This window comes from Oncorhynchus gorbuscha, unplaced genomic scaffold (assembly GCF_021184085.1).
Source record: "Oncorhynchus gorbuscha isolate QuinsamMale2020 ecotype Even-year unplaced genomic scaffold, OgorEven_v1.0 Un_scaffold_3851, whole genome shotgun sequence".
In the NCBI taxonomy this organism is placed as follows: Eukaryota; Metazoa; Chordata; class Actinopteri; order Salmoniformes; family Salmonidae; genus Oncorhynchus; species Oncorhynchus gorbuscha.
In genome coordinates, this window is record NW_025748002.1 from 1 (window position 1) to 24104 (window position 24104).

General features: G+C 50.8%; 1 protein-coding gene across 1 annotated transcript; it reads left to right on the forward strand.

The window, feature by feature from the left end:
* Positions 1-1899: 1899 nt before the first annotated feature.
* On the forward strand, positions 1900-21013 carry LOC124028212 (1,4-alpha-glucan-branching enzyme-like; the record flags this gene model as incomplete). The annotated part of the gene is made up of 6 exons (XM_046340324.1): positions 1900-2010; positions 2850-3002; positions 3073-3091; positions 17696-17883; positions 19274-19459; positions 20768-21013. Coding segments are annotated over 6 exons (903 nt in total), but the record flags the coding sequence as incomplete, so codon positions are not given.
* Positions 21014-24104: the final 3091 nt, after the last annotated feature.

The window sequence follows — 24104 nt, forward strand, 5'->3', positions numbered from 1 at the left end:
AGTGTAAAGCGTCTAAGATAATGTGAAGATAATGTCGTTTAACATGCTGAGACATGAAGAAGTCAGTCTCTCTCCAGAATCCACTCGGCTGTCTCTCTCTGAATGTATAAGTTATATAAACTCGCTCCCCTCCCTCTCTCTCTGTCTTTCTCTCTCTCCCCTCCCTCTCTCCCCTCCCTCTCTCTCTGTCTTTCTCTCTCTCCCCTCCCTCTCTCCCCTCCCTCTCTCTCTGTCTTTCTCTCTCTCCCCTCCCTCTCTCCCCTCCCTCTCTCTCTGTCTTTCTCTCTCTCCCCTCCCTCTCTCCCCTCACTCCCTCTCTCTCTCCTCACTCCCTCTCTCTCCCCTCACTCCCTCTCTCTCTCCCCTCACTCCCTCTCTCTCTCTCCTCACTCCTCTCTCTCTCTCCCCTCTCTCTCTCTCTCCCTCCCTCCCTCTCTCTCTCCCTCACTCCCTCTCTCTCTCCCCTCACTCCCTCTCTCTCTCCCCTCACTCCCTCTCTCTCTCCCCTCACTCTCTCTCCCTCCCTCACTCCCTCTCTCTCTCCCTCACTCTCTCTCCCTCTCCTCACTCTCTCCCCTCACTCCCTCTCTCTCTCCCCTCACTCCCTCTCTCTCTCCCTCACTCCCTCTCTCTCTCCCCTCACTCCCTCTCTCTCTCCCTCACTCCCTCTCTCTCTCCCCTCACTCCCTCTCTCTCTCCCTCACTCCCTCTCTCTCTCCCCTCACTCCCTCTCTCTCTCCCCTCACTCCCTCTCTCTCTCCCCTCACTCTCTCTCTCCCCTCCCTCACTCTCTCCCCTCACTCCCTCTCTCTCTCCCCTCACTCCCTCTCTCTCTCCCCTCACTCCCTCTCTCTCTCCCCTCACTCCCTCTCTCTCTCCCCTCACTCCCTCTCTCTCTGTCTTTCTCTCTCTCCCCTCACTCCTCTCTCTCTCTCCCCTCCCTCTCTCTCTCCCTCCCTCTCTCCCCTCACTCCCTCTCTCTCCCCTCACTCCCTCTCTCTCCCCTCACTCCCTCTCTCTCTCCCCTCACTCCCTCTCTCTCTCCCCTCACTCTCTCTCTCTCTCCCCTCACTCCCTCTCTCTCTCCCCTCACTCTCTCTCTCCCCTCCCTCACTCTCTCCCCTCACTCCCTCTCTCTCTCCCCTCACTCCCTCTCTCTCTCCCCTCACTCCCTCTCTCTCTCCCCTCACTCCCTCTCTCTCTGTCTTTCTCTCTCTCCCCTCACTCCCTCTCTCTCTCCCCTCCCTCTCTCTCTCCCCTCACTCGCTCTCTCTCTCTCTCTCTCTCTCTCTCTCTCTCTCTCTCTCTCTCTCTCTCTCTCTCTCTCCCTCCCTCTCCTCTTTCAAATCCCATTTCTCACTGTTCCGCTCTCTCTCCCTCCCTCAACCCCTCTCTCTCCCTCTCCCCCTCTCCTCCACCCTCTCTCCTCCCTCTCTCTCCCTCTGTCCTCCCTCTCTCTCCCTCCCTCTCTCTCTCCTCCCTCTCGCTCCCTCTCTCTCCTCCCCCCTCTCTCTCTCCTCACCCCTCTCTCTCTCCTCCCCCTCACTCTCTCCTCCCCCTCTCTCCTCCCCTCTGTCTCTACCTCTCTCCCTCTCTTCTCCCCCCTCTCCCTCTCTCTCTCCTCCCCCTCTCTCGCTCTCTCTCTCCTCCCCCTCTCTCGCTCTCTCTCTCCTCCCCCTCTCCCGCTCTCTCTCTCCTCTCCCTCTCTCTCTCTCCTCCCTCTCCCTCTCTCTCTCTCCTCCCCCTCTCCCTCTCTCTCTCCTCCCCCTCTCCTCTCTCCTCCCCCTCTCTCCTCCTCATCTCTCTCTCTCTCCTCCCCCTCTCTCTCTCTCCCCCTCTGTCTCTACCTCCCTCTCTCTCCTCTCTCTCTCTCTCCTCCCCCCCTCTCTCTCTCTCTAGATACTGAAGGAGTTAAAGGATGAGGAATGGGACATGGGGAATATCGTCTACACGCTGACCAATAGGAGGAAGGGCGAAGGAAGCATCGGCTATGCTGAGAGCCACGACCAGGTACTATTGGCCAGTGATATAATCAATAGGGCTGCCGGTCACCGTGGTAACTATTGAGAGTCACAGGAGCAAAGCAGGAAGTAAAAACAAATGTTCTTCAATTCAACTGACAAGAAATCCATTCCGTTGCGTGAGACACGTCAGTTGGATAAACATTCCTCATTCCAACAGTGTCATCATGTTAAGAGTCAGAAACAGACTCCGCCCTCTGGTCCCGCTAAAAGATCAAGTTATTTTATTTTAATGACAAGTGCTATACAAATTAAATGTTATGACTGTTATTTAGACCCCGGCGATAGGGGGACTAGACCCCGGCGATAGGGGACTAGACCACGGCGATAGGGGGACTAGACCACGGCGATAGGGGGACTAGACCACGGCGATAGGGGACTAGACCACGGCGATAGGGGGACTAGACCACGGCGATAGGGGGACTAGACCACGGCGATAGGGGGACTGAGACCACGGCGATAGGGGGACTAGACCACGGCGATAGGGGGACTAGACCACGGCGATAGGGGGACTAGACCACGGCGATAGGGGGACTAGACCACGGCGATAGGGGACTAGACCACGGCGATAGGGGGACTAGACCACGGCGATAGGGGGACTAGACCACGGCGATAGGGGGACTAGACCACGGCGATAGGGGGACTAGACCACGGCGATAGGGGGACTAGACCACGGCGAAAGAGGGGCTAGACTCCGGCTATAGGGGGACTCCGGCGATAGGGGACCACGGCGATAGGGGGACTAGACCCCGGCAATAGGGGGACTTCTCTCTCTCCATGTTGCCAGGCTCTGGTAGGGGATAGTAAAGTATCTCTCTATGTTGCTAGGCTCTGGTAGGTGATAAGTCCCTGGCCTTCTGGCTGATGGATAAAGAGATGTACACCAACATGAGTTCCCTGATCCCCATGACTCCCGTCATCGACCGAGGCATCCAGCTACATAAGATGATCCGCCTCCTCACACACGCTCTGGGGGAGAAGGCTACCTCAACTTCATGGGTGAGTTGGGGAGAGAGGCTACCTCAACTTCATGGGTGAGTTGGGGGGAGAGGGCTACCTCAACTTCATGGGTGAGTTGGTGGGGGAGGGCTACCTCAACTTCATGGGTGAGTTGGGGAGAGGGCTACCTCAACTTCATGGGTGAGTTGGGGGAGGGCTACCTCAACTTCATGGGTGAGTTGGGGCGAGGGCTACCTCAACTTCATGGGTGAGTTGGGGGAGGGGCTACCTCAAATTCATGGGTGAGTTGGCGGGGGAGGGCTACCTCAACTTCATGGGTGAGTTGGGGAGAGGGCTACCTCAACTTCATGGGTGAGTTGGGGGAGGGCTACCTCAACTTCATGGGTGAGTTGGGGCGAGGGCTACCTCAACTTCATGGGTGAGTTGGGGCGAGGGCTACCTCAAATTCATGGGTGAGTTGGGGAGGGCTACCTCAAATTCATGGGTGAGTTGGCGGGGGAGGGCTACCTCAACTTCATGGGTGAGTTGGGGGGAGGGCTACCTCAACTTCATGGGTGAGTTGGCGGGGGAGGGCTACCTCAACTTCATGGGTGAGTTGGCGGGGGGAGGGCTACCTCAACTTCATGGGTGAGTTGGCGGGGGAGGGCTACCTCAACTTCATGGGTGAGTTGGCGGGGGGAGGGCTACCTCAACTTCATGGGTGAGTTGGGGCGAGGGCTACCTCAACTTCAAGGGTGAGTTGGGGAGAGGGGGGCTACCTCAACTTCATGGGTGAGTTGGCGGGGGGAGGGCTACCTCAACTTCATGGGTGAGTTGGCGGGGGGAGGGCTACCTCAACTTCATGGGTGAGTTGGCGGGGGGAGGGCTACCTCAACTTCATGGGTGAGTTGGGGCGAGGGCTACCTCAACTTCAAGGGTGAGTTGGGGAGAGGGGGGCTACCTCAACTTCATGGGTGAGTTGGGGGGAGGGCTACCTCAACTTCATGGGTGAGTGGGGGGCTACCTCAACTTCATGGGTGAGTTGGGGGAGGGCTACCTCAACTTCATGGGTGAGTTGGGGAGAGGCTGCTTGGTCAGCCCACAGATAACGTTTAAATGATGCACACAATATCCGCTTTCCCAGGCCAGTATTCTTCTATTCATTTGGGCCAGTAGCTTTCAGTTGGAACTGGCAAAATTTATCCTGAATGTCCAGCCCTGGGCATGCTAATTTAAAGATGACTAATCATTATTAGCCTGGTTCTGTATGGAATGAAGGCACATTATTTATTTTAATTTTTCCTTTATTTAACTAGGCAAGTCAGTTAAGAACAAATTCTTATTTGCAATGACGGCTAGGAATAGTGAATGAACTTCACTGTTCAGGGGCAAGAGCGACGATTTGTACCTTGTCAACTCGATTTGAACTTGCAACCTTCCGTTACTAGTCCAACGCTCTAACCACTGGCCACCATTATAAGAGACAGGTCAGGTGAGATCAAATGATGTGCTGATGCAATCAACTGAAAAAGGGGTATGTTGTTTTCCAGTGTGGTACTCTGTTGTTTTCCAGTGCGGTACTCTGTTGTTTTCCAGTGTTTTCCACTCTGTGTTTCCATTGTGGTACTCTGTTGTTTTCCCACTCTGTTGTTTTCCAGTGTGGTACTCTGTTGTTTTCCAGTGTGGTACTCTGTTGTTTCCAGTGCGGTACGCTGTTGTTTTCAGTGTTTTCCACTCTGTCGTTTTCCAGTGTGGTACTCTGTTTGCTTTCCGCTCTGTTGTTTTCCAGTGTGGTACTCTGGCCCCATTTTTCCAGTGCGGTACTCTGTTGTTTTCCAGTGTAGTGTTTACACTCTGTCGTTTTCCAGTGTGGTACTCTGTTTTCCACTCTGTTGTTTTCCAGTGTGGTACTCTGTTGTTTTCCAGTGTGGTACTCTGTTGTTTTCCAGTGCGGTACTCTGTTGTTTTTCCAGTGTTTTCCACTCTGTTGTTTTCCAGTGCGGTACTCTGTTGTTTCCCAGTGCGGTACTCTGTCGTTTTCCAGTGCGGTACTCTGTCGTTTTTCCAGTGCGTTTTCTGTTGTTTTCAGTGTGGTACTCTGTGGTTTTCCAGTGTGGTACTCTGTCGTTTTCCAGTGCGGTACTCTGTCGTTTTCCAGTCTGCAGTACTCTGTCGTTTTCCGTGCGGTACTCTGTCGTTTTCCAGTGCGGTACTCTGTCGTTTTCCAGTGCGGTACTCTGTCGTTTTCCAGTGCGGTACTCTGTCGTTTTCCAGTGCGGTACTCTGTCGTTTTCCAGTGCGGTACTCTGTCGTTTTCCAGTGCGGTACTCTGTCGTTTTCCAGTGCGGTACTCTGTCGTTTTCCAGTGCGGTACTCTGTCGTTTTCCAGTGCGGTACTCTGCAGTTTTCCACCATCTCCCTAAGATCAATATCATCCCACTCACACACAGGAGAGATGGGGGAGGAGAGAGTGAAGAACGGAGACCGGGAAAGAGTTAGTTCTGCAATGAAATGGAAAACGGTTTTGTTGGTAAATCATATACAATTACATGAGAGGAGAGAGGAGAGAGGAGAGTTCACTGATAATAATATTAACTTCACCCCACAACTTCTCTGTCTGTCCTCCAGACTACAACATACAATACAACTGTCTATTTAAACTCTGTCTGTCCTCCAGACTACAACATACAATACAACTGTCTATTTAAACTCTCTCTGTCCTCCAGACTACAACATACAATACAACTGTCTATTTAAACTCTGTCTGTCCTCCAGACTACAACATACAACTGTCTATTTAAACTCTGTCTGTCCTCCAGACTACAACATACAATACAACTGTCTATTTAAACTCTCTCTGTCCTCCAGACTACAACATACAATACAACTGTCTATTTAAACTCTCTCTGTCCTCCAGACTACAACATACAATACAACTGTCTATTTAAACTCTGTCTGTCCTCCAGACTACAACATACAATACAACTGTCTATTTAAACTCTGTCTGTCCTCCAGACTACAACATACAATACAACTGTCTATTTAAACTCTCTCTGTCCTCCAGACTACAACATACAACTGTCTATTTAAACTCTCTCTGTCCTCCAGACTACAACATACAACTGTCTATTTAAACTCTCTCTGTCCTCCAGACTACAACATACAATACAACTGTCTATTTAAACTCTCTCTGTCCTCCAGACTACAACATACAACTGTCTATTTAAACTCTCTCTGTCCTCCAGACTACAACATACAATACAACTGTCTATTTAAACTCTCTCTGTCCTCCAGACTACAACATACAATACAACTGTCTATTTAAACTCTGTCTGTCCTCCAGACTACAACATACAATACAACTGTCTATTTAAACTCTGTCTGTCCTCCAGACTACAACATACAATACAACTGTCTATTTAAACTCTGTCTGTCCTCCAGACTACAACATACAACTGTCTATTTAAACTCTGTCTGTCCTCCAGACTACAACATACAACTGTCTATTTAAACTCTGCCTGTCCTCCAGACTACAACATACAATACAACTGTCTATTTAAACTCTGCCTGTCCTCCAGACTACAACATACAATACAACTGTCTATTTAACAGGGTTCTCAAAAGGAGCTTAAAAGTACTTGAATTTGGCACTCTGAAATTAGTACACTGGAATACATTGAAAATCTGATATGTTCTCAAGTTGGTCTCAAAAGTACTTCAATTAAAATGAGAGGAGAACATGAAATGATCTAGTCTGAAAAATATTATAAAATGTGTGTGTCTTGCAAATTAATTTCCAGGCGGACTACAGAGTTTTTTTTTCTCCTCGCTGTGGTTGCCAGGCGAGCTCATTCCACCCACACTGCCTCTCAGCCAGGCATGTACAGGACTGACTGATTAGTCTTCGCCAAACATCACATCGGAAAAAGCAAAAATCTCAATTCAATTCTGCCTTTTCTGCTTTATGGAACATTTCTGAGATCATTTTTATATATATATATATTTTTTTTTTTTTCAGCTCATGAAACATGGGACCAACAGTTTACATGTTGTGTTTAATAATATTTACATTGTAGAATAATAGTGAAGACATCAAAACTATGAAATAACACATATGGAGTCATGTAGTAACCAGAAAAGTGTTAAAACAAATCTAAATATATTTAAAATTCTTCAAAGTATCCTTTAATGACAGCTTTGCACACTCTTAGCATTCTCTCAACCAGCTTAACCTGGAATGCTTTTCCAACCGTCTTGAAGGAGTTTCCAAATATGCTGAACACTTGTCAGCTGCTTTTCCTTCACTCTGCGGTCCAACTCATCCCAAACATATCAATTTGGTTGAGGTCGGGTGATTGTGGAGGCCAGGTCATCTGATGCAGCACTCCATCACTCTCCTTCTTACTCAAATAGCCCATACACAGCCTGGAGATATGTTGGGTTATTGTCCAGTTGAAAAACAGATTAAAGTCCCACTAAGCACTAACCAGATGTGATGGAGTATCGCTGCAGAATGCTGTGGTAGCCATGCTGGTTAAGTGTGCCTTGAATTCTAAATCAATCACACCTCCTCCATGCTTTACGGTGGGAACCACACATGCGGAGATCATCCATTCACCTACTCTGCTTCTCACAAAGACACGCGGTTGGAACCAAAAATCTCAAATTTGGACTCCAGACCAAAGGACATATTTCCACCGGTGTAATGTAGATTACTCGTGTCTCTTCTTCTTCTTGGTGTCCTTCAGTAGTGGTTTCCTTGCAGCAATTCCAACCATGAAGGCCTGATTCACCACAGTCTCCTCTGAACAGTTGATGTTGAGATGTGTCTGTGAAGCATTTATTTGGGCTGCAATCTGAGGCTGGTAACTCTAATGAACTTATCCTCTGCAGCAGAGGTAACTCTGGATCTTCCTTTCCTGTGGCGGTCCTCATGAGGAGCCCACACGAGGACGACCAGAGTCTACATTATGAAGGGGACAGACACCAGGTCTACATATGAAGGGGACAGACACCAGGTCTACATTATGAAGGGGACAGACACCAGGTCTACATTATGAAGGGGTCAGACCCCAGGTCTACATATATGAAGGGACAGACACCAGGTCTACATTATGAAGGGGGACAGACACCAGGTCAGCTATGAAGGGGGACAGACACCAGGTCTACATTATGAAGAGGGACAGACACCAGGTCTACATTATGAAGGGGGACAGACACCAGATGTTTGCCAGTCACCAGAAGTTTAGCCAGTCGCAGATGTTTAGCCAGTCACCAGATGTTTAGCCAGTCACCAGATGTTGTAGTCACCAGATGTTTAGCCAGTCACCAGATGTTTAGCCAGTCAGAGGTTTAGCCAGTCAGAGGTTTTAGCCAGTCAGATGTTTAGCCAGTCAGATGTTTAGCCAGTCACCAGATGTTTAGCCAGTCGCCAGATGTTTAGCCAGTCGCCAGATGTTTAGCCAGTCAGATGTTTAGCCAGTCAAGATGTTTAGCCAGTCAGAGGTTGTAGCCAGTCACCAGAGGTTTAGCCAGTCACCAGAGGTTTAGCCAGTCACCAGAGGTTTAGCCAGTCACCAGAGGTTTAGCCAGTCACCAGAGAGTTTAGCCAGTCACCAGAGGTTTTAGCCAGTCACCAGAGGTTTAGCCAGTCACCAGAGGTTTAGCCAGTCACCAGAGGTTTAGCCAGTCACCAGAGGTTTAGCCAGTCACCAGAGGTTTAGCCAGTCACCAGAGGTTTAGCCAGTCACCAGAGGTTTAGCCAGTCACCAGAGGTTTAGCCAGTCACCAGAGGTTTGGCCAGTCACCCAGAGGTTTTAGCCAGTCACCAGAGGTTTGTAGTCACCAGGGTTTAGCCAGTCACCAGAGGTTTAGCCAGTCACCAGAGGTTTAGCCAGTCACCAGGTTTAGCCAGTCACCAGAGGTTTAGCCAGTCACCAGAGTTTTAGCCAGTCACCAGAGGTTTAGCCAGTCACAGAGAGTTTAGCCAGTCACCAGAGGTTTAGCCAGTCACCAGAGGTTTGGCCAGTCACCAGAGTTTAGCCAGTCACCAGAGGTTTTAGCCAGTCACCAGAGGTTTAGCCAGTCACCAGAGGTTTAGCCAGTCACCAGAGGTTTAGCCAGTCACCAGAGTTTAGCCAGTCACCAGAGGTTTAGCCAGTCACCAGGGTTTAGCCAGTCACCAGAGGTTTAGCCAGTCAGAGGTTTAGCCAGTCAGAGGTTTAGCCAGTCAGAGGTTTAGCCAGTCAGAGGTTTAGCCAGTCAGAGGTTTAGCCAGTCACCACAGGTTTAGCCAGTCACCACAGGTTTAGCCAGTCAGAGGTTTAGCCAGTCAGAGGAGGTTTAGCCGTCAGAGTTTAGCCAGTCAGAGGTTTAGCCAGTCAGAGGTTTAGCCAGTCAGATGTTTAGCCAGTCAGAGGTTTAGCCAGTCACCAGAGGTTTAGCCAGTCAGAGGTTTAGCCCAGTCACCAGAGGTTTAGCCAGTCAGAGGTTTAGCCAGTCAGATGTTTAGCCAGTCAGAGGTTTAGCCAGTCACCAGAGGTTTAGCCAGTCAGAGGTTTAGCCAGTCAGATGTTTAGCCAGTCAGAGGTTTAGCCAGTCAGATGTTTAGCCAGTCAGAGGTTTAGCCAGTCAGACGTTTAGCCAGTCAGAGGTTTAGCCAGTCAGAGGTTTAGCCAGTCAGAGGTTTAGCCAGTCAGATGTTTAGCCAGTCAGAGGTTTAGCCAGTCAGACGTTTAGCCAGTCAGAGGTTTAGCCAGTCACCTCATTCACTGTGATATTCTGCTTTAGAAGTCTGCAGCACCTGCCGTTCTGGTGACACTAATTAAAGCTGCCCGTTGGAAGCAAGATGCTTTTCCGTAGCTATTAAGTCGTCGATTTTCTAATGCCCAATTGAAACAGTCATTAAGCTGGATTTATGTAGTCATGTGACTATGAAATGTGTGTGTTCACCAGGTAGGTGTGTTGTCACAAAACTCTGCTCCTCACTACTCAAATGAAAACATTGGTACTGACTAAAGTTACCATTCATGTAATGTAGTAAAGAACTAGTGAAACAACTTATTATTGAGTTGAACTTTGAAATGAAGGTTGTAGTGATTTTTTAGGATATACTGCCATCTGCTGGCAACTAGAAACAATTGCATCATATTTTTATAACCTTTATTTAACTAGGCAAGTCCGTTAAGAACAAATTCTTATTTACAATGACGGCCCAGGATCAGTGGGTTAACTGCCTTGTTCAGGGGGCAGAACGACAGATTTTTACCTTGTCAGCTCGGGATTCGATCTAGCAACCTTTAAGTTACTGGCCCAACGCTCTGACCACTAGGCTGCCTGCCCAACGCTCTGACCACTAGGCTGCCTGCCGCCCCAATTTGTAAGGAAACTATTACAAATTGATGGTCCTTGAAAATAAATATTAGCTCTTGAAAAAGTAGTTGTAAATTCAATTTGCCACTGTCTGTACAGACCCTTATGTAAACACAGTGGAGGCCTGATGTCATTACATCCAAGACCACTGCTATACACATCAGCCAGACATCCAGCTCCCCCCGTCTCTCTCTCTCTCTCCCCGTCGGTCTCTCTCTCTCCCCCATCTGTCTCTCTCTCTCCCCCCGTCTGTCTCTCTCTCTCTCCCCCCGTCTGTCTCTCTCTCTCTCTCCCCCATCTGTCTCTCTCTCTCTCTCTCCCCCATCTGTCTCTCTCTCTCTCTCTCTCCCCCATCTGTCTCTCTCTCTCTCTCCCCATCTGTCTCTCTCTCTCTCCCCATCTGTCTCTCTCTCTCTCTCTCCCCCATCTGTCTCTCTCTCTCTCTCCCCCATCTGTCTCTCTCTCTCTCTCTCCCCATCTGTCTCTCTCTCTCTCTCCCCATCTGTCTCTCTCTCTCTCTCAACATCTGTCTCTCTCTCTCTCTCCCCATCTGTCTCTCTCTCTCTCCCCATCTGTCTCTCTCTCTCTCTCCCCCATCTGTCTCTCTCTCTCTCTCCCCCATCTGTCTCTCTCTCTCTCTCCCCCCATCTGTCTCTCTCTCTCTCTCCCCATCTGTCTCTCTCTCTCTCTCTCCCCATCTGTCTCTCTCTCTCTCTCTCCCCCATCTGTCTCTCTCTCTCTCTCTCCCCCATCTGTCTCTCTCTCTCTCTCCCCCATCTGTCTCTCTCTCTCTCTCAGCATCTGTCTCTCTCTCTCTCTCCCCCATCTGTCTCTCTCTCTCTCTCCCCCCATCTGTCTCTCTCTCTCTCTCCCCCATCTGTCTCTCTCTCTCTCTCTCCCCATCTGTCTCTCTCTCTCTCTCTCCCCCCATCTGTCTCTCTCTCTCTCTCTCTCCCCGTCTGTCTCTCTCTCTCTCTCTCCCCGTCTGTCTCACTCTCTCTCTCTCCCCCGTCTGTCTCTCTCTCTCTCCCCGTCTGTCTCTCTCTCTCTCCCCCGTCTGTCTCTCTCTCTCTCCCCCGTCTGTCTCTCTCTCTCTCCCCGTCTGTCTCTCTCTCTCTCCCCGTCTGTCTCTCTCTCTCTCCCCGTCTGTCTCTCTCTCTCTCTCCGCCTCTCTCTCTGTCTGTCTCTCTCTCCCGTCTGTCTCTCTCTCCCGTCTCTCTCTCTCTCCCGTCTGTCTCTCTCTCCCGTCTATCTCTCTCTCTCTCTCTCTCCCGTCTGTCTCTCTCTCTCTCTCTCTCTCTCTCCCGTCTGTCTCTCTCTCTCTCTCTCTCTCCCGTCTGTCTCTCTCTCTCTCTCCCGTCTGTCTCTCTCTCTCTCCCGTCTGTCTCTCTCTCTCTCCCGTCTGTCTCTCTCTCTCTCCCGTCTGTCTCTCTCTCTCTCCCCCGTCTGTCTCTGTCTCTCTCTCCCGTCTGTCTCTCTCTCCCCCCTGTCTGTCTGTCTCTCTCTCCCGTTTGTCTCTCTCTCCTGTCTCTCTCTCCTCTCTCTCTCTCTCCCCCGTCTGTCTCTCTCTCTCTCCCCCGTCTGTCTCTCTCTCTCTCTCTCCCCCCGTCTGTCTCTCTCTCTCTCCCCGTCTGTCTCTCTCTCTCCCCCCGTCTGTCTCTCTCTCTCCCCCGTCTGTCTTTCTCTCTCTCCCCCCCCCCGTCTGTCTTTCTCTCTCTCTCTCCCCCCGTCTCTCTCTCTCTCTCTCCCGTCTGTCTCTCTCTCTCCCCCGTCTCTCTCTCTCTCTCTCTCTCCCGTCTGTCTCTCTCTCTCTCCCCGTCTATCTCTCTCTCTCCCCCGTCTGTCTCTCTCTCTCTCCCCCGTCTGTCTCTCTCTCTCCCCCCCGTCTGTCTCTCTCTCTCTCCCCGTCTGTCTCTCTCTCTCTCCCGTCTGTCTCTCTCTCTCCCGTCTGTCTCTCTCTCTCTCTCTCCCGTCTGTCTCTCTCTCTCACTCCCCCGTCTCTCTCTCTCTCTGTCTCTCTCTCCCGTCTGTCTCTCTCTCTCCCGTCTGTCTCTCTCTCTCCCGTCTGTCTCTCTCTCTCCCGTCTGTCTCTCTCTCCCCCCTGTCTGTCTGTCTCTCTCTCCCGTTTGTCTCTCTCTCCCGTCTGTCTCTCTCTCCCGTCTGTCTCTCTCTCCCGTCTGTCTCTCTCTCTCTCCCCCGTCTGTCTCTCTCTCTCTCCCCCGTCTGTCTCTCTCTCTCTCCCCCGTCTGTCTCTCTCTCTCTCCCCCGTCTGTCTCTCTCTCTCTCCCCGTCTGTCTCTCTCTCTCACTCCCCCGTCTCTCTCCCGTCTGTCTCTCTCTCTCCCCCCCGTCTGTCTCTCTCTCTCCCGTCTGTCTCTCTCTCCCCCCGTCTGTCTCTCTCTCTTCCCATCTCACTCCCTCACGCACAGCAGTGTGGGAGTCTAGAGATTTCTCTCCATTGACTTCTCTCAGGAACCACCGAGCCAATAGCATTGACTTAAACCTCCGATTAAACCTCCACCCACCGCTTATAGACTCATTTCCTGTCTACGCTGCAGCATGTGGAATTGTTTTGAAGGTCCTGGATCATTTTAACTGTTTTGATTTAGATTTTTAGATGTTTAATTCTACAGACAGAAGTCGTCAGATCGGTTTGATCTGATTTCAGACGAGTCCCAAGACTCTCGTGGAGTAGAACACCAACGTGTTCCTGAGAGTTTCATCTTTCCATAGACAGTATTATTCTACACAGAAAGTTCATGCAACTTATTATGTGACTTGTTACGCACAATTTATACTCCACTTATTAAGGCTTGTCTTAACAAAGGGGTTGAATATTTATTGACTTGAGAAAATGTAGCTTTTAATTTTATATTTTTAAACTAGAAAAAGATGCAATGGGCTATTGTGTATTGGCCGGGGGGGGTGCTCTCTGTGCTGTCTCCTGTAGTCCACGATCAGCTCCTTCGTTTTGTTCACGTTGAGGAGAGGGCCACTCTGCCAGGGCCCTCACCTCCCCCAGTAGGCTGTCTCATCTCATCATTGTTGGTAGTCATGTCTACCACTGTTGTCGTCAGCAACTCAGATTTTGAGTTGCGTGGCCGGCTGTCATGGGTGGACAGGGGAGGTCGTGTGGTCGTACAGGTGGACAGGGGAGGTCGTGGCCGAGCTGTCATGGGTGGACAGGAGGTCGTGGTCGTACAGGTGGACAGGGAGGTCGTGGCGAGCTGTCATGGGTGGACAGGGGAGGTCGTGGCCGAGCTGTCATGGGTGGACAGGGAGGTCGTGGCCGAGCTGTCATGGGTGGACAGGGGAGGTCGTGGCCGAGCTGTCATGGGTGGACAGGGAGGTCGTGGTCGTACAGGTGGACAGGGGAGGTCGTGGTCGTACAGGTGGACAGGGGAGGTCGTGGTCGTACAGGTGGACAGGGAGGTCGTGGTCGAACAGGTGGACAGGGGAGGTCGTGGTCGTACAGGTGGACAGGGGAGGTCGTTGGTCGTACAGGTGGACAGGGGAGGTCGTGGTCGAACAGGTGGACAGGGGAGGTCGTGGTCGTACAGGTGGACAGGGAGGTCGGGCCCGAGCTGTCATGGGTGGACAGGGAGGTCGTGGCTGAGCTGTCATGGGTGGACAGGGAGGTCGTGGCCGAGCTGTCATGGGTGGACAGGGAGGTCGTGGCCAAGCTGTCATGGGTGGACAGGGAGGTCGTGGCCGAGCTGTCATGGGTGGACAGGGGAGGTCGTGGTCGTACAGGTGGACAGGGGAGGTCGTGGTCGTACAGGTGGACAGGGGAGGTCGTGGTCGTACAGGTGGACAGGGGAGGTCGTGGTCGAACAGGTGGACAGGGGAGGTCGTGGTCGTACAGGTGGACAGGGAGGTCGTGTCGTACAGGTGGACAGGGGAGGTCGTGGTCGAACAGGTGGACAGGGGAGGTCGTGGTCGTACAGGTGGACAGGGGAGGTCGTGGCCGAGCTGTCATGGGTGGACAGGGGAGGTCGTGGCCGAGCTGTCATGGGTGGACAGGGGAGGTCGTGGCCGAGCTGTCATGGGTGGACAGGGGAGGTCGTGGCCGAGCTGTCATGGGTGGACAGGGGAGGTCGTGGTCGTACAGGTGGACAGGGGAGGTCGTGGTCGTACAGGTGGACAGGGGAGGTCGTGGTCGTACAGGTGGACAGGGGAGGTCGTGGTCGAACAGGTGGACAGGGGAGGTCGTGGTCGTACAGGTGGACAGGGGAGGTCGTGGTCGTACAGGTGGACAGGGGAGGTCGTGGTCGAACAGGTGGACAGGGGAGGTCGTGGTCGTACAGGTGGACAGGGGAGGTCGTGGCCGAGCTGTCATGGGTGGACAGGGGAGGTCGTGGCCGAGCTGTCATGGGTGGACAGGGGAGGTCGTGGTCGTACAGGTGGACAGGGGAGGTCGTGGTCGTACAGGTGGACAGGGGAGGTCGTGGTCGTACAGGTGGACAGGGGAGGTCGTGGTCGAACAGGTGGACAGGGGAGGTCGTGGTCGTACAGGTGGACAGGGGAGGTCGTGGTCGTACAGGTGGACAGGGGAGGTCGTGGTCGAACAGGTGGACAGGGGAGGTCGTGGTCGTACAGGTGGACAGGGGAGGTCGTGGTCGAACAGGTGGACAGGGGAGGTCGTGGTCGTACAGGTGGACAGGGGAGGTCGTGGTCGTACAGGTGGACAGGGGAGGTCGTGGTCGAACAGGTGGACAGGGGAGATCGTGGTCGAACAGGTGGACAGGGGAGGTCGTGGTCGTACAGGTGGACAGGGGAGGTCGTGGTCGTACAGGTGGACAGGGGAGGTCGTGTTCGTACAGGTGGACAGGGGAGGTCGTGTTCGTACAGGTGGACAGGGGAGGTCGTGGTCATACAGGTGGACAGGGGAGGTCGTGTTCGTACAGGTGGACAGGGGAGGCCGTGTTCGTACAGGTGGACAGGGGAGGTCGTGTTCGTACAGGTGGACAGGGGAGGTCGTGGTCGTACAGGTGGACAGGGGAGGTCGTGGTCGTACAGGTGGACAGGTTCATGGAAACATAACTGTGTAATCGTGTCTTCACCTGTCTGTATGCTGAATGATAAGACCTCTTCAGTCTAGAATACGACCAGCTGATTTATCCTCACTAAGTAAGATCAAGACCAAGCTTTGTGATTCCACTCCTCTCTAATGCTCTGCCTCTTCTTCTCTCCTCTGTGTGATTCCGCTCCTCTCTAATGCTCTGCCTGGTATTCTCTTCTTCTCTCCTCTTTGCTTTCTGTCTTTCAATCTATGTTGTTGTAGACTTTAGTATTCAGAAATTTGAAGTGGAATCAGTGGTGTTGAGTCAGAGTAGGGTCTTTATTTCTCTCTCTCCTGTCTCTAGTAGGTCCTCTTTCCCCCCCTCTCTCTAGTAGGCCCTCCTCCCCCCCTCTGTCTAGTAGGCCCCTCTTCCCCCTCCTCTCTCTCTCTAGTTGGCCCTCTTTCCCCCTCTCTCTAGTAGGTCCTCTTTCCCCCCTCTCTCTAGTAGGTCCTCTTTCCCCCCCTCTCTAGTAGGTCCTCTTTCCCCCTCTCTCTAGTAGGTCCTCTTTCCCCCTCTCTCTAGTAGGCCCTCTTTCCCCCTCTCTCTAGTAGGCCCTCTTTCCCTCCTCTCTCTAGTAGGCCCTCTTTCCCCCTCTCTCTAGTAGGCCCTCTTTCCTCCTCTCTCTAGTAGGTCCTCTTTCCCCCTCTCTCTAGTAGGTCCTCTTTCCCCCCTCTCTCTAGTAGGTCCTCTTTCCCCCTCTCTCTAGTAGGCCCTCTTTCCCCCTCTCTCTAGTAGGCCCTCTTTCCCCCTCTCTCTAGTAGGTCCTCTTTCCCCCTCTCTCTAGTAGGCCCTCTTCCCCCCCTCTCTAGTTGGCCCTCTTTCCCTCCTCTCTCTAGTAGGCCCTCTTTCCCTCCTCTCTCTAGTAGGCCCTCTTTCTCCCCCTCTCTCTAGTAGGCCCTCCTTCCCCCTCTCTCTCTAGTAGGCCCTCTTTCCCCCCTCTCTCTAGTAGGCCCTCCTTCCCCCTCCTCTCTCTAGTTGGCCCTCTTTCCCCCCCTCTCTCTAGTAGGCCCTCTTTCTCCCCCTCTCTCTAGTAGGCCCTCCTTCCCCCTCCTCTCTCTAGTAGGCCCTCTTTCTCCCCCTCTCTCTAGTAGGCCCTCCTTCCCCCTCTCTCTCTCTAGTAGGCCCTCTTTCCCCTCTCTCTCTCTAGTAGGCCCTCTTTCCCTCCTCTCTCTCTAGTAGGCCCTCTTTCTCCCCCTCTCTCTAGTAGGCCCTCCTTCCCCCTCTCTCTCTCTAGTAGGCCCTCTTTCCCTCCTCTCTCTAGTAGGCCCTCTTTCCCCCTCTCTCTCTCTAGTAGGCCCTCTTTCCCCCTCTCTCTCTCTAGTAGGCCCTCTTTCCCCCTCTCTCTCTCTAGTAGGCCCTCTGTCCCCTCCTCTCTCTCTCTAGTAGGCCCTCTTTCCCCCTCTCTCTCTCTAGTAGGCCCTCTTTCCCCCTCTCTCTCTAGTAGGCCCTCTTTCCCCTCCTCTCTCTCTCTAGTAGGCCCTCTTTCCCCTCCTCTCTCTTTCTCTAGTAGGCCCTCTTTCCCCCTCTCTCTCTCTAGTAGGCCCTCTTTCCCCCCTCTCTCTCTCTAGTAGGCCCTCTGTCCCCTCCTCTCTCTCTCTAGTAGGCCCTCTTTCCCCTCCTCTCTCTCTCTCTAGTAGGCCCTCTGTCCCCTCCTCTCTCTCTCTAGTAGGCCCTCTTTCCCCCTCTCTCTCTAGTAGGCCCTCTTTCCCCCTCTCTCTCTCTAGTAGGCCCTCTGTCCCCTCCTCTCTCTCTCTAGTAGGCCCTCTTTCCCCCTCTCTCTCTCTCTAGTAGGCCCTCTGTCCCCTCCTCTCTCTTTCTCTAGTAGGCCCTCTTTCCCCCTCTCTCTCTCTAGTAGGCCCTCTTTCCCCTCTCTCTCTCTAGTAGGCCCTCTGTCCCCTCCTCTCTCTCTCTCTAGTAGGCCCTCTTTCCCCTCTCCTCTCTCTCTCTAGTAGGCCCTCTTTCCCCTCCTCTCTCTTTCTCTAGTAGGCCCTCTTTCCCCCTCTCTCTCTCTAGTAGGCCCTCTGTCCCCTCCTCTCTCTCTCTAGTAGGCCCTCTTTCCCCTCCTCTCTCTCTCTAGTAGGCCCTCTTTCCCCTCCTCTCTCTTTCTCTAGTAGGCCCTCTTTCCCCCATCTCCTGTCTCTCTCTAGTAGGCCCTCTTTCTCTCCTCTCTCTCTAGTAGGCCCTCTTTCCACTCCCCTCTCTCTCTAGTAGGTCCTCTTTCCCCCTCTCCTGTCTCTCCCCTGTCTGTCTGAGCATCTCTCCCTGTAAAGACCTGTGTTCTTTCTGTTTTTGTCTCCCGTAGGTAATGAGTTTGGCCACCCAGATTGGCTGGACTTCCCCAGGAAGGGTAATGGTGAGAGTTACCAGTATGCCCGTCGTCAGTACAACCTGTTAGACCCTGACAACAACCTACGCTATACACAGCTTTACGCTTTTGACAGAGACATGAACCTCACGGAGGACAAATATGGATGGCTGGCCTCCCAGAAGGTAGGAGACAAGCAGACATTTCATTTGTTTTAAGACACTGCAATCATCAACGTCATTTCTTGGGGTGGTCTCGTCTATCTTAAATTATAAACTGTGTTGTTCGTGCCCTGAATGTTAATTGGCTGACAGCTATCAGACCGTATACCACGGGTATGAAACAAAAATAAGTTATATTTACTGCTCTAATTACATTGATAAATAGTTAATAATAACAATAACGCACATCGGGGGTTTGTGGTATACGGTCAATATACCACGGCTAAGGGCTGCCCCCAGGCACTCCGCATTGCATCGTAACCCCCCCCCCGTGCCTTTATTGCTTAAATATGTGAGTATTATTACATTTATACTTTAATATGTGAGTATTATTACATTTATACTTTAATATGTGAGCATTATTACATTTATACTTTAATATGTGAGTATTATTACATTTATACTTTAATATGTGAGTATTATTACATTTATACTTTAATATGTGAGCATTATTACATTTATACTTTACTCATGACTTCTCAATGTTCAAACTCGCGTACAAGGAGGCTCTCGTTTCACATCCCATCTCTCTCCCCAGTTGATAAAGTCTAACACCTTGCTGCTTTAGAATAAGGCTCTCGTTTCACATCCCATCTCTCCCCCCAGTTGATAAAGTCTAACACCTTGCTGCTTTAGAATAAGGCTCTCGTTTCACATCCCATCTCTCCCCCCAGTTGATAAAGTCTAACACCTTGCTGCTTTAGAATAAGGCTCTCGTTTCACATCCCATCTCTCCCCCCAGTTGATAAAGTCTAACACCTTGCTGCTTTAGAATAAGGCTCTGTTCCTCCCTTTCTCATGAATCCCTGGAGGAAGTATTTAGGCTCAGTGATGTCCAGACTGTAGAGGCCACTTGACTCCAGCAGTTTTTCCTCCGTTTTGTGCCGATGCGTATATTTTCAACAAAACATATTTTTAGGAACATAAGATTCAACAACCGAGACATAAACTGAACAAGTTCCACAGACATGTGTCTAACAGAAATTGAATAATGTGTCACTGAACAAAGGGGGGGTCAAAATCAAAAGTAACAGTCAGTATCTGGTGTGGCCACCAGCTACAGTGCATCTTCTCATGGACTGCACCAGATGCCAGTTCTTGCTGTGAGATGTTAGCCCACTCTTCCACCAAAGCACCTGCAAGTTCCCCGGACATTTCTGGTAGGAATGGCCCTAGCCCCCTCACCCTCCGATCCAACAGGCCCCAGACGTGCTCAATGGGATTGAGATCCGGGCTCTTCGCTTGGCCATGGCAGAACACTGACATTCCTGTCTTGCAGGAAATCACATAATCACAATTATAGATTCTCTTTCCTCTCATTCTTCCACCCTCCTCTTCTTCCTCTCTCCTTCAGGTGTTGCTGACCACGGCGGACGAGAAGGATAAAGTGATCGTGTTTGAAAGAGCCAACGTTATGTTTGTTTTCAACTTCCACCCCAGTAACAGCTACAGTGACTACCGCATAGCAGCTGGCCCGAACGGGAAGTATCCTTCATTACCGAGGGGCGCTGGGACATACACACACACACACACACACACACTGGGACACACACACTGGGACACACACACACACACACACTGGGACACACACACACACACACACTGGGACACACACACTGGGACACACACACACACACACACTGGGACACACACACTGGGACACACACACTGGGACACACACACACACACACTGGGACATACACACACACACACACACACACACACACACACACACTGGGACACACACACTGGGACACACACACACACACACACTGGGACACACACACACACACACACTGGGACACACACATACACACACTGGGACACCACACACACACTGGGACACCACACATACACACACACACACTGGGACACACACATACACACACACACTGGGACACACACACAGGAACACACACACACACACACACACACACCCACACACACACACTGGGACACCACACACACACACTGGGACACACACACACACACTGGGACACACACACACACACACACACACACACACACACACACACACACACACACTGGGACACACACACACACTGGGACACACACACACACACACACACACTGGGATATTTGACCGACCGGCTTGATTCGTCTTATGAAGCAACAATGGTGTTTTTTACATTGGATAAAAGTAGAGACTCAGAGCTACATGGTGTATTATACACTACAGTTGAGGAACAATGGGTAAGTCATTCTGCTTTCAAATTTGATAAACTTATAACCTCACTTTTGAGAAAATGACCCTTGAATATTTTGGTATCTACTGGAGAGATCTTTTTTCTCTCCCCCCATTCAGCATCGTTCACACCCTCTTAAGCCTTAGCCCCGCCCATTCCGCATCGTTCACACCCTCTTAAGCCTTAGCCCCGCCCATTCCGCATCGTTCACACCCTCTTAAGCCTTAGCCCCGCCCATTCCGCATCGTTCACACCCTCTTAAGCCTTAGCCCCGCCCATTCAGCATCGTTCACACCCTCTTAAGCCTTAGCCCCGCCCATTCCGCATCGTTCACACCCTCTTAAGCCTTTAGCCCCGCCCATTCAGCATCGTTCACACCCTCTTAAGCCTTAGCCCCGCCCATTCTGCATCGTTCACACCCTCTTAAGCCTTTAGCCCCGCCCATCTCTTTACATGTGAGGCCATGTGCTAAACAGAGTGAGTAAGGTAGTGTAGTAAACAGAGTGAGTAAGGTAGTGTAGTAAACGACCAAAGGTTTCAAGACTAAATTCTGGTTTATACCACGTCGATCAACAGCTGTCGCAGTGACATCGTCAACATTCTATTGTCATCATGGCATCAATCTTGTCGTTATGAAAAAGTATGAACACACCAACTACAGTCTGTATGACATCACCAACTACAGTCTGTATGACATCACCAACTACAGTCTGTATGACATCACCAACTACAGTCTGTATGACATCACCAACTACAGTCTGTATGACATCACCAACTACAGTCTGTATGACATCACCAACTACAGTCTGTATGACATCACCAACTACAGTCTGTATGACATCACCAACTACAGTCTGTATGACATCACCAAACTACAGTCTGTATGACATCACCAAACTACAGTCTGTATGACATCACCAAACTACAGTCTGTATGACATCACCAACTACAGTCTGTATGACATCACCAACTACAGTCTGTATGACATCACCAACTACAGTCTGAATGACATCACCAACTACAGTCTGAATGACATCACCAACTACAGTATGCACACATGACTGTAAGTCGCTTTGGATAAAAGCGTCTGCTAAATGGCATATATTATTATTATTATTTACAGTCTGTATGACATCACCAACTACAGTCTGTATGACATCACCAACTACAATCTGTATGACATCACCAACTACAGTCTGTATGACATCACCAACTACAGTCTGAATGACATCACCAACTACAGTCTGAATGACATCACCAACTACAGTCTGTATGACATCACCAAACTACAGTCTGTATGACATCACCAACTACAGTCTGTATGACATCAGCGTCCTGGTGTTTCCAAATAGCATAACTGCTGTATTTTAACACCAATAATGCCAATCCAACATAGGTGGGAACTCCTTCAAGAACTGTTGGAAAAGCATTCCGGGTTTTTTTTTTTTTTACCTTTATTTAACCAGGCAAGTCAGTTAAGAACAAATTCTTATTTTCATTGACGGCCTAGGAACAGTGGGTTAACTGCCTGTTCAGGGGTAGAACGACAGATTTGTACCTTGTCAGCTCGGGGGTTTGAACTTGCAACCACTAGGCTACGCTGCCGTGAACTGGTTGAGAGAATGCCAAGAGTGTCATCAAGGCAAAAGGTGGCTCCTTTTGAAGAATGTAAAATATATTTAGTTTTGTTTAACACTTTTATTTTGGGGGGGGTTTACTACATGATTAGTTAGTTTTTATCCCTTCACTTTAATACACTGTTGCTGTTAGCAACAGCATTAGCTGAGCTGGGATCTCTACATCTCACTTCATCAGTGTTTCTACTGTTAGCAACAGCATTATAGGGGGAGAGAGAGAGAGAGAGGTGGGGGAGGGAGAGATGAGGAGAGATGGGGGAGTGGGAGAGACGGGAGTGGGGGAGTGGGAGAGACGGGAGTGGGGGGAGTGGGAGAGACGGGGGGAGTGGGGGGAGGGAGAGACGGGGGAGTGGGGGGAGGGAGAGAAGGGGGAGGGAGAGAAGGGGGAGTGGGGGAGGGAGAGAAGGGGAAGTGGGGGAGGGAGAGAAGGGGGAGTGAGGGGAGAGAAGGGGGAGTGAGGGGGAGTGGGGGGAGGGAGAGGTGGGGGAAGGGAGGGATGGGGGGGGGAGTGGGGGGAGGGAGGGATGGGGGAGATGGGGGAGTGGGGGGAGGGAGAGATGGGGGAGGGAGGGAGAGATCTGATGGATAGAAAATACTTTTCACTTCTTTGTCTTTCTGCTCCCTACTACTCCTCTCCTCCGGTTCTTCTGTTGTTCTTTACTAACGTCCTCTGAAAGCCCCTAAAGCTCCAGGAGAGAGTAAACACTGGGTTATAACGTCCTCTGAAAGCCCCTAAAGCTCCAGGAGAGAGTAAACACTGGGTTATAACGTCCTCTGAAAGCCCCTAAAGCTCCAGGAGAGAGTAAACACTGGGTTATATCCTCTGAAAGCCCCTAAGCTCCAGGAGAGAGTAAACACTGGGTTATAACGTCCTCTGAAAGCCCCTAAGCTCCAGGAGAGAGTAAACACTGGGTTATAACGTCCTCTGAAAGCCCCTAAGCTCCAGGAGAGAGTAAACACTGGGTTATAACGTCCTCTGAAAGCCCCTAAGCTCCAGGAGAGAGTAAACACTGGGTTATAACGTCCTCTGAAAGCCCCTAAAGCTCCAGGAGAGAGTAAACACTGGGTTATAACGTCCTCTGAAAGCCCCTAAGCTCCAGGAGAGAGTAAACACTGGGTTATAACGTCCTCTGAAAGCCCCTAAGCTCCAGGAGAGAGTAAACACTGGGTTATAACGTCCTCTGAAAGCCCCTAAGCTCCAGGAGAGAGTAAACACTGGGTTATAACGTCCTCTGAAAGCCCCTAAGCTCCAGGAGAGAGTAAACACTGGGTTATAACGTCCTCTGAAAGCCCCTAAGCTCCAGGAGAGAGTAAACACTGGGTTATAACGTCCTCTGAAAGCCCCTAAGCTCCAGGAGAGAGTAAACACTGGGTTATAACGTCCTCTGAAAGCCCCTAAGCTCCAGGAGAGAGTAAACACTGGGTTATAACGTCCTCTGAAAGCCCCTAAGCTCCAGGAGAGAGTAAACACTGGGTTATAAAGTCCTCTGAAAGCCCCTAAGCTCCAGGAGAGAGTAAACACTGGGTTATAACGTCCTCTGAAAGCCCCTAAGCTCCAGGAGAGAGTAAACACTGGGTTATAACGTCCTCTCTCTTCCTTCATCTTTCTCTTCTTTTCTCTCCTCCACCTCAGTGAGGTGGCTAGAGAAGATACTTCACAGTGAGGTGACTAGAGAAGATGCTTCTCATTGACACAGTGAGGTGACTAGAGAAGATGCTTCTCATTGACACAGTGAGGTGACTAGAGAAGATGCTTCTCATTGACACAGTGAGGTGACTAGAGAAGATACTTCTCATTGACATAGTGAGGTGACTAGAGAAGATGCTTCTCAGTGAGGTGGCTAGAGAAGATGCTTCTGTGAGGTGGCTAGAGAAGATGCTTCTCATTGACACAGTGAGATGACTAGAGAAGATACTTCTCATTGACATAGTGAGGTGACTAGAGAAGATGCTTCTCATTGACACAGTGAGGTGACTAGAGAAGATACTTCTCATTGACACAGTGAGATGACTAGAGAAGATACTTCTCATTGACATAGTGAGGTGACTAGAGAAGATGCTTCTCATTGACACAGTGAGGTGACTAGAGAAGATGCTTCTCATTGACACAGTGAGGTGACTAGAGAAGATGCTTCTCATTGACACAGTGAGGTGACTAGAGAAGATGCTTCTCATTGACACAGTGAGGTGACTAGAGAAGATGCTTCTCATTGACACAGTGAGATGACTAGAGAAGATGCTTCTCATTGACACAGTGAGGTGACTAGAGAAGATGCTTCTCATTGACACAGTGAGGTGACTAGAGAAGATGCTTCTTATTGAGGTGGCTAGTGAAGATGCT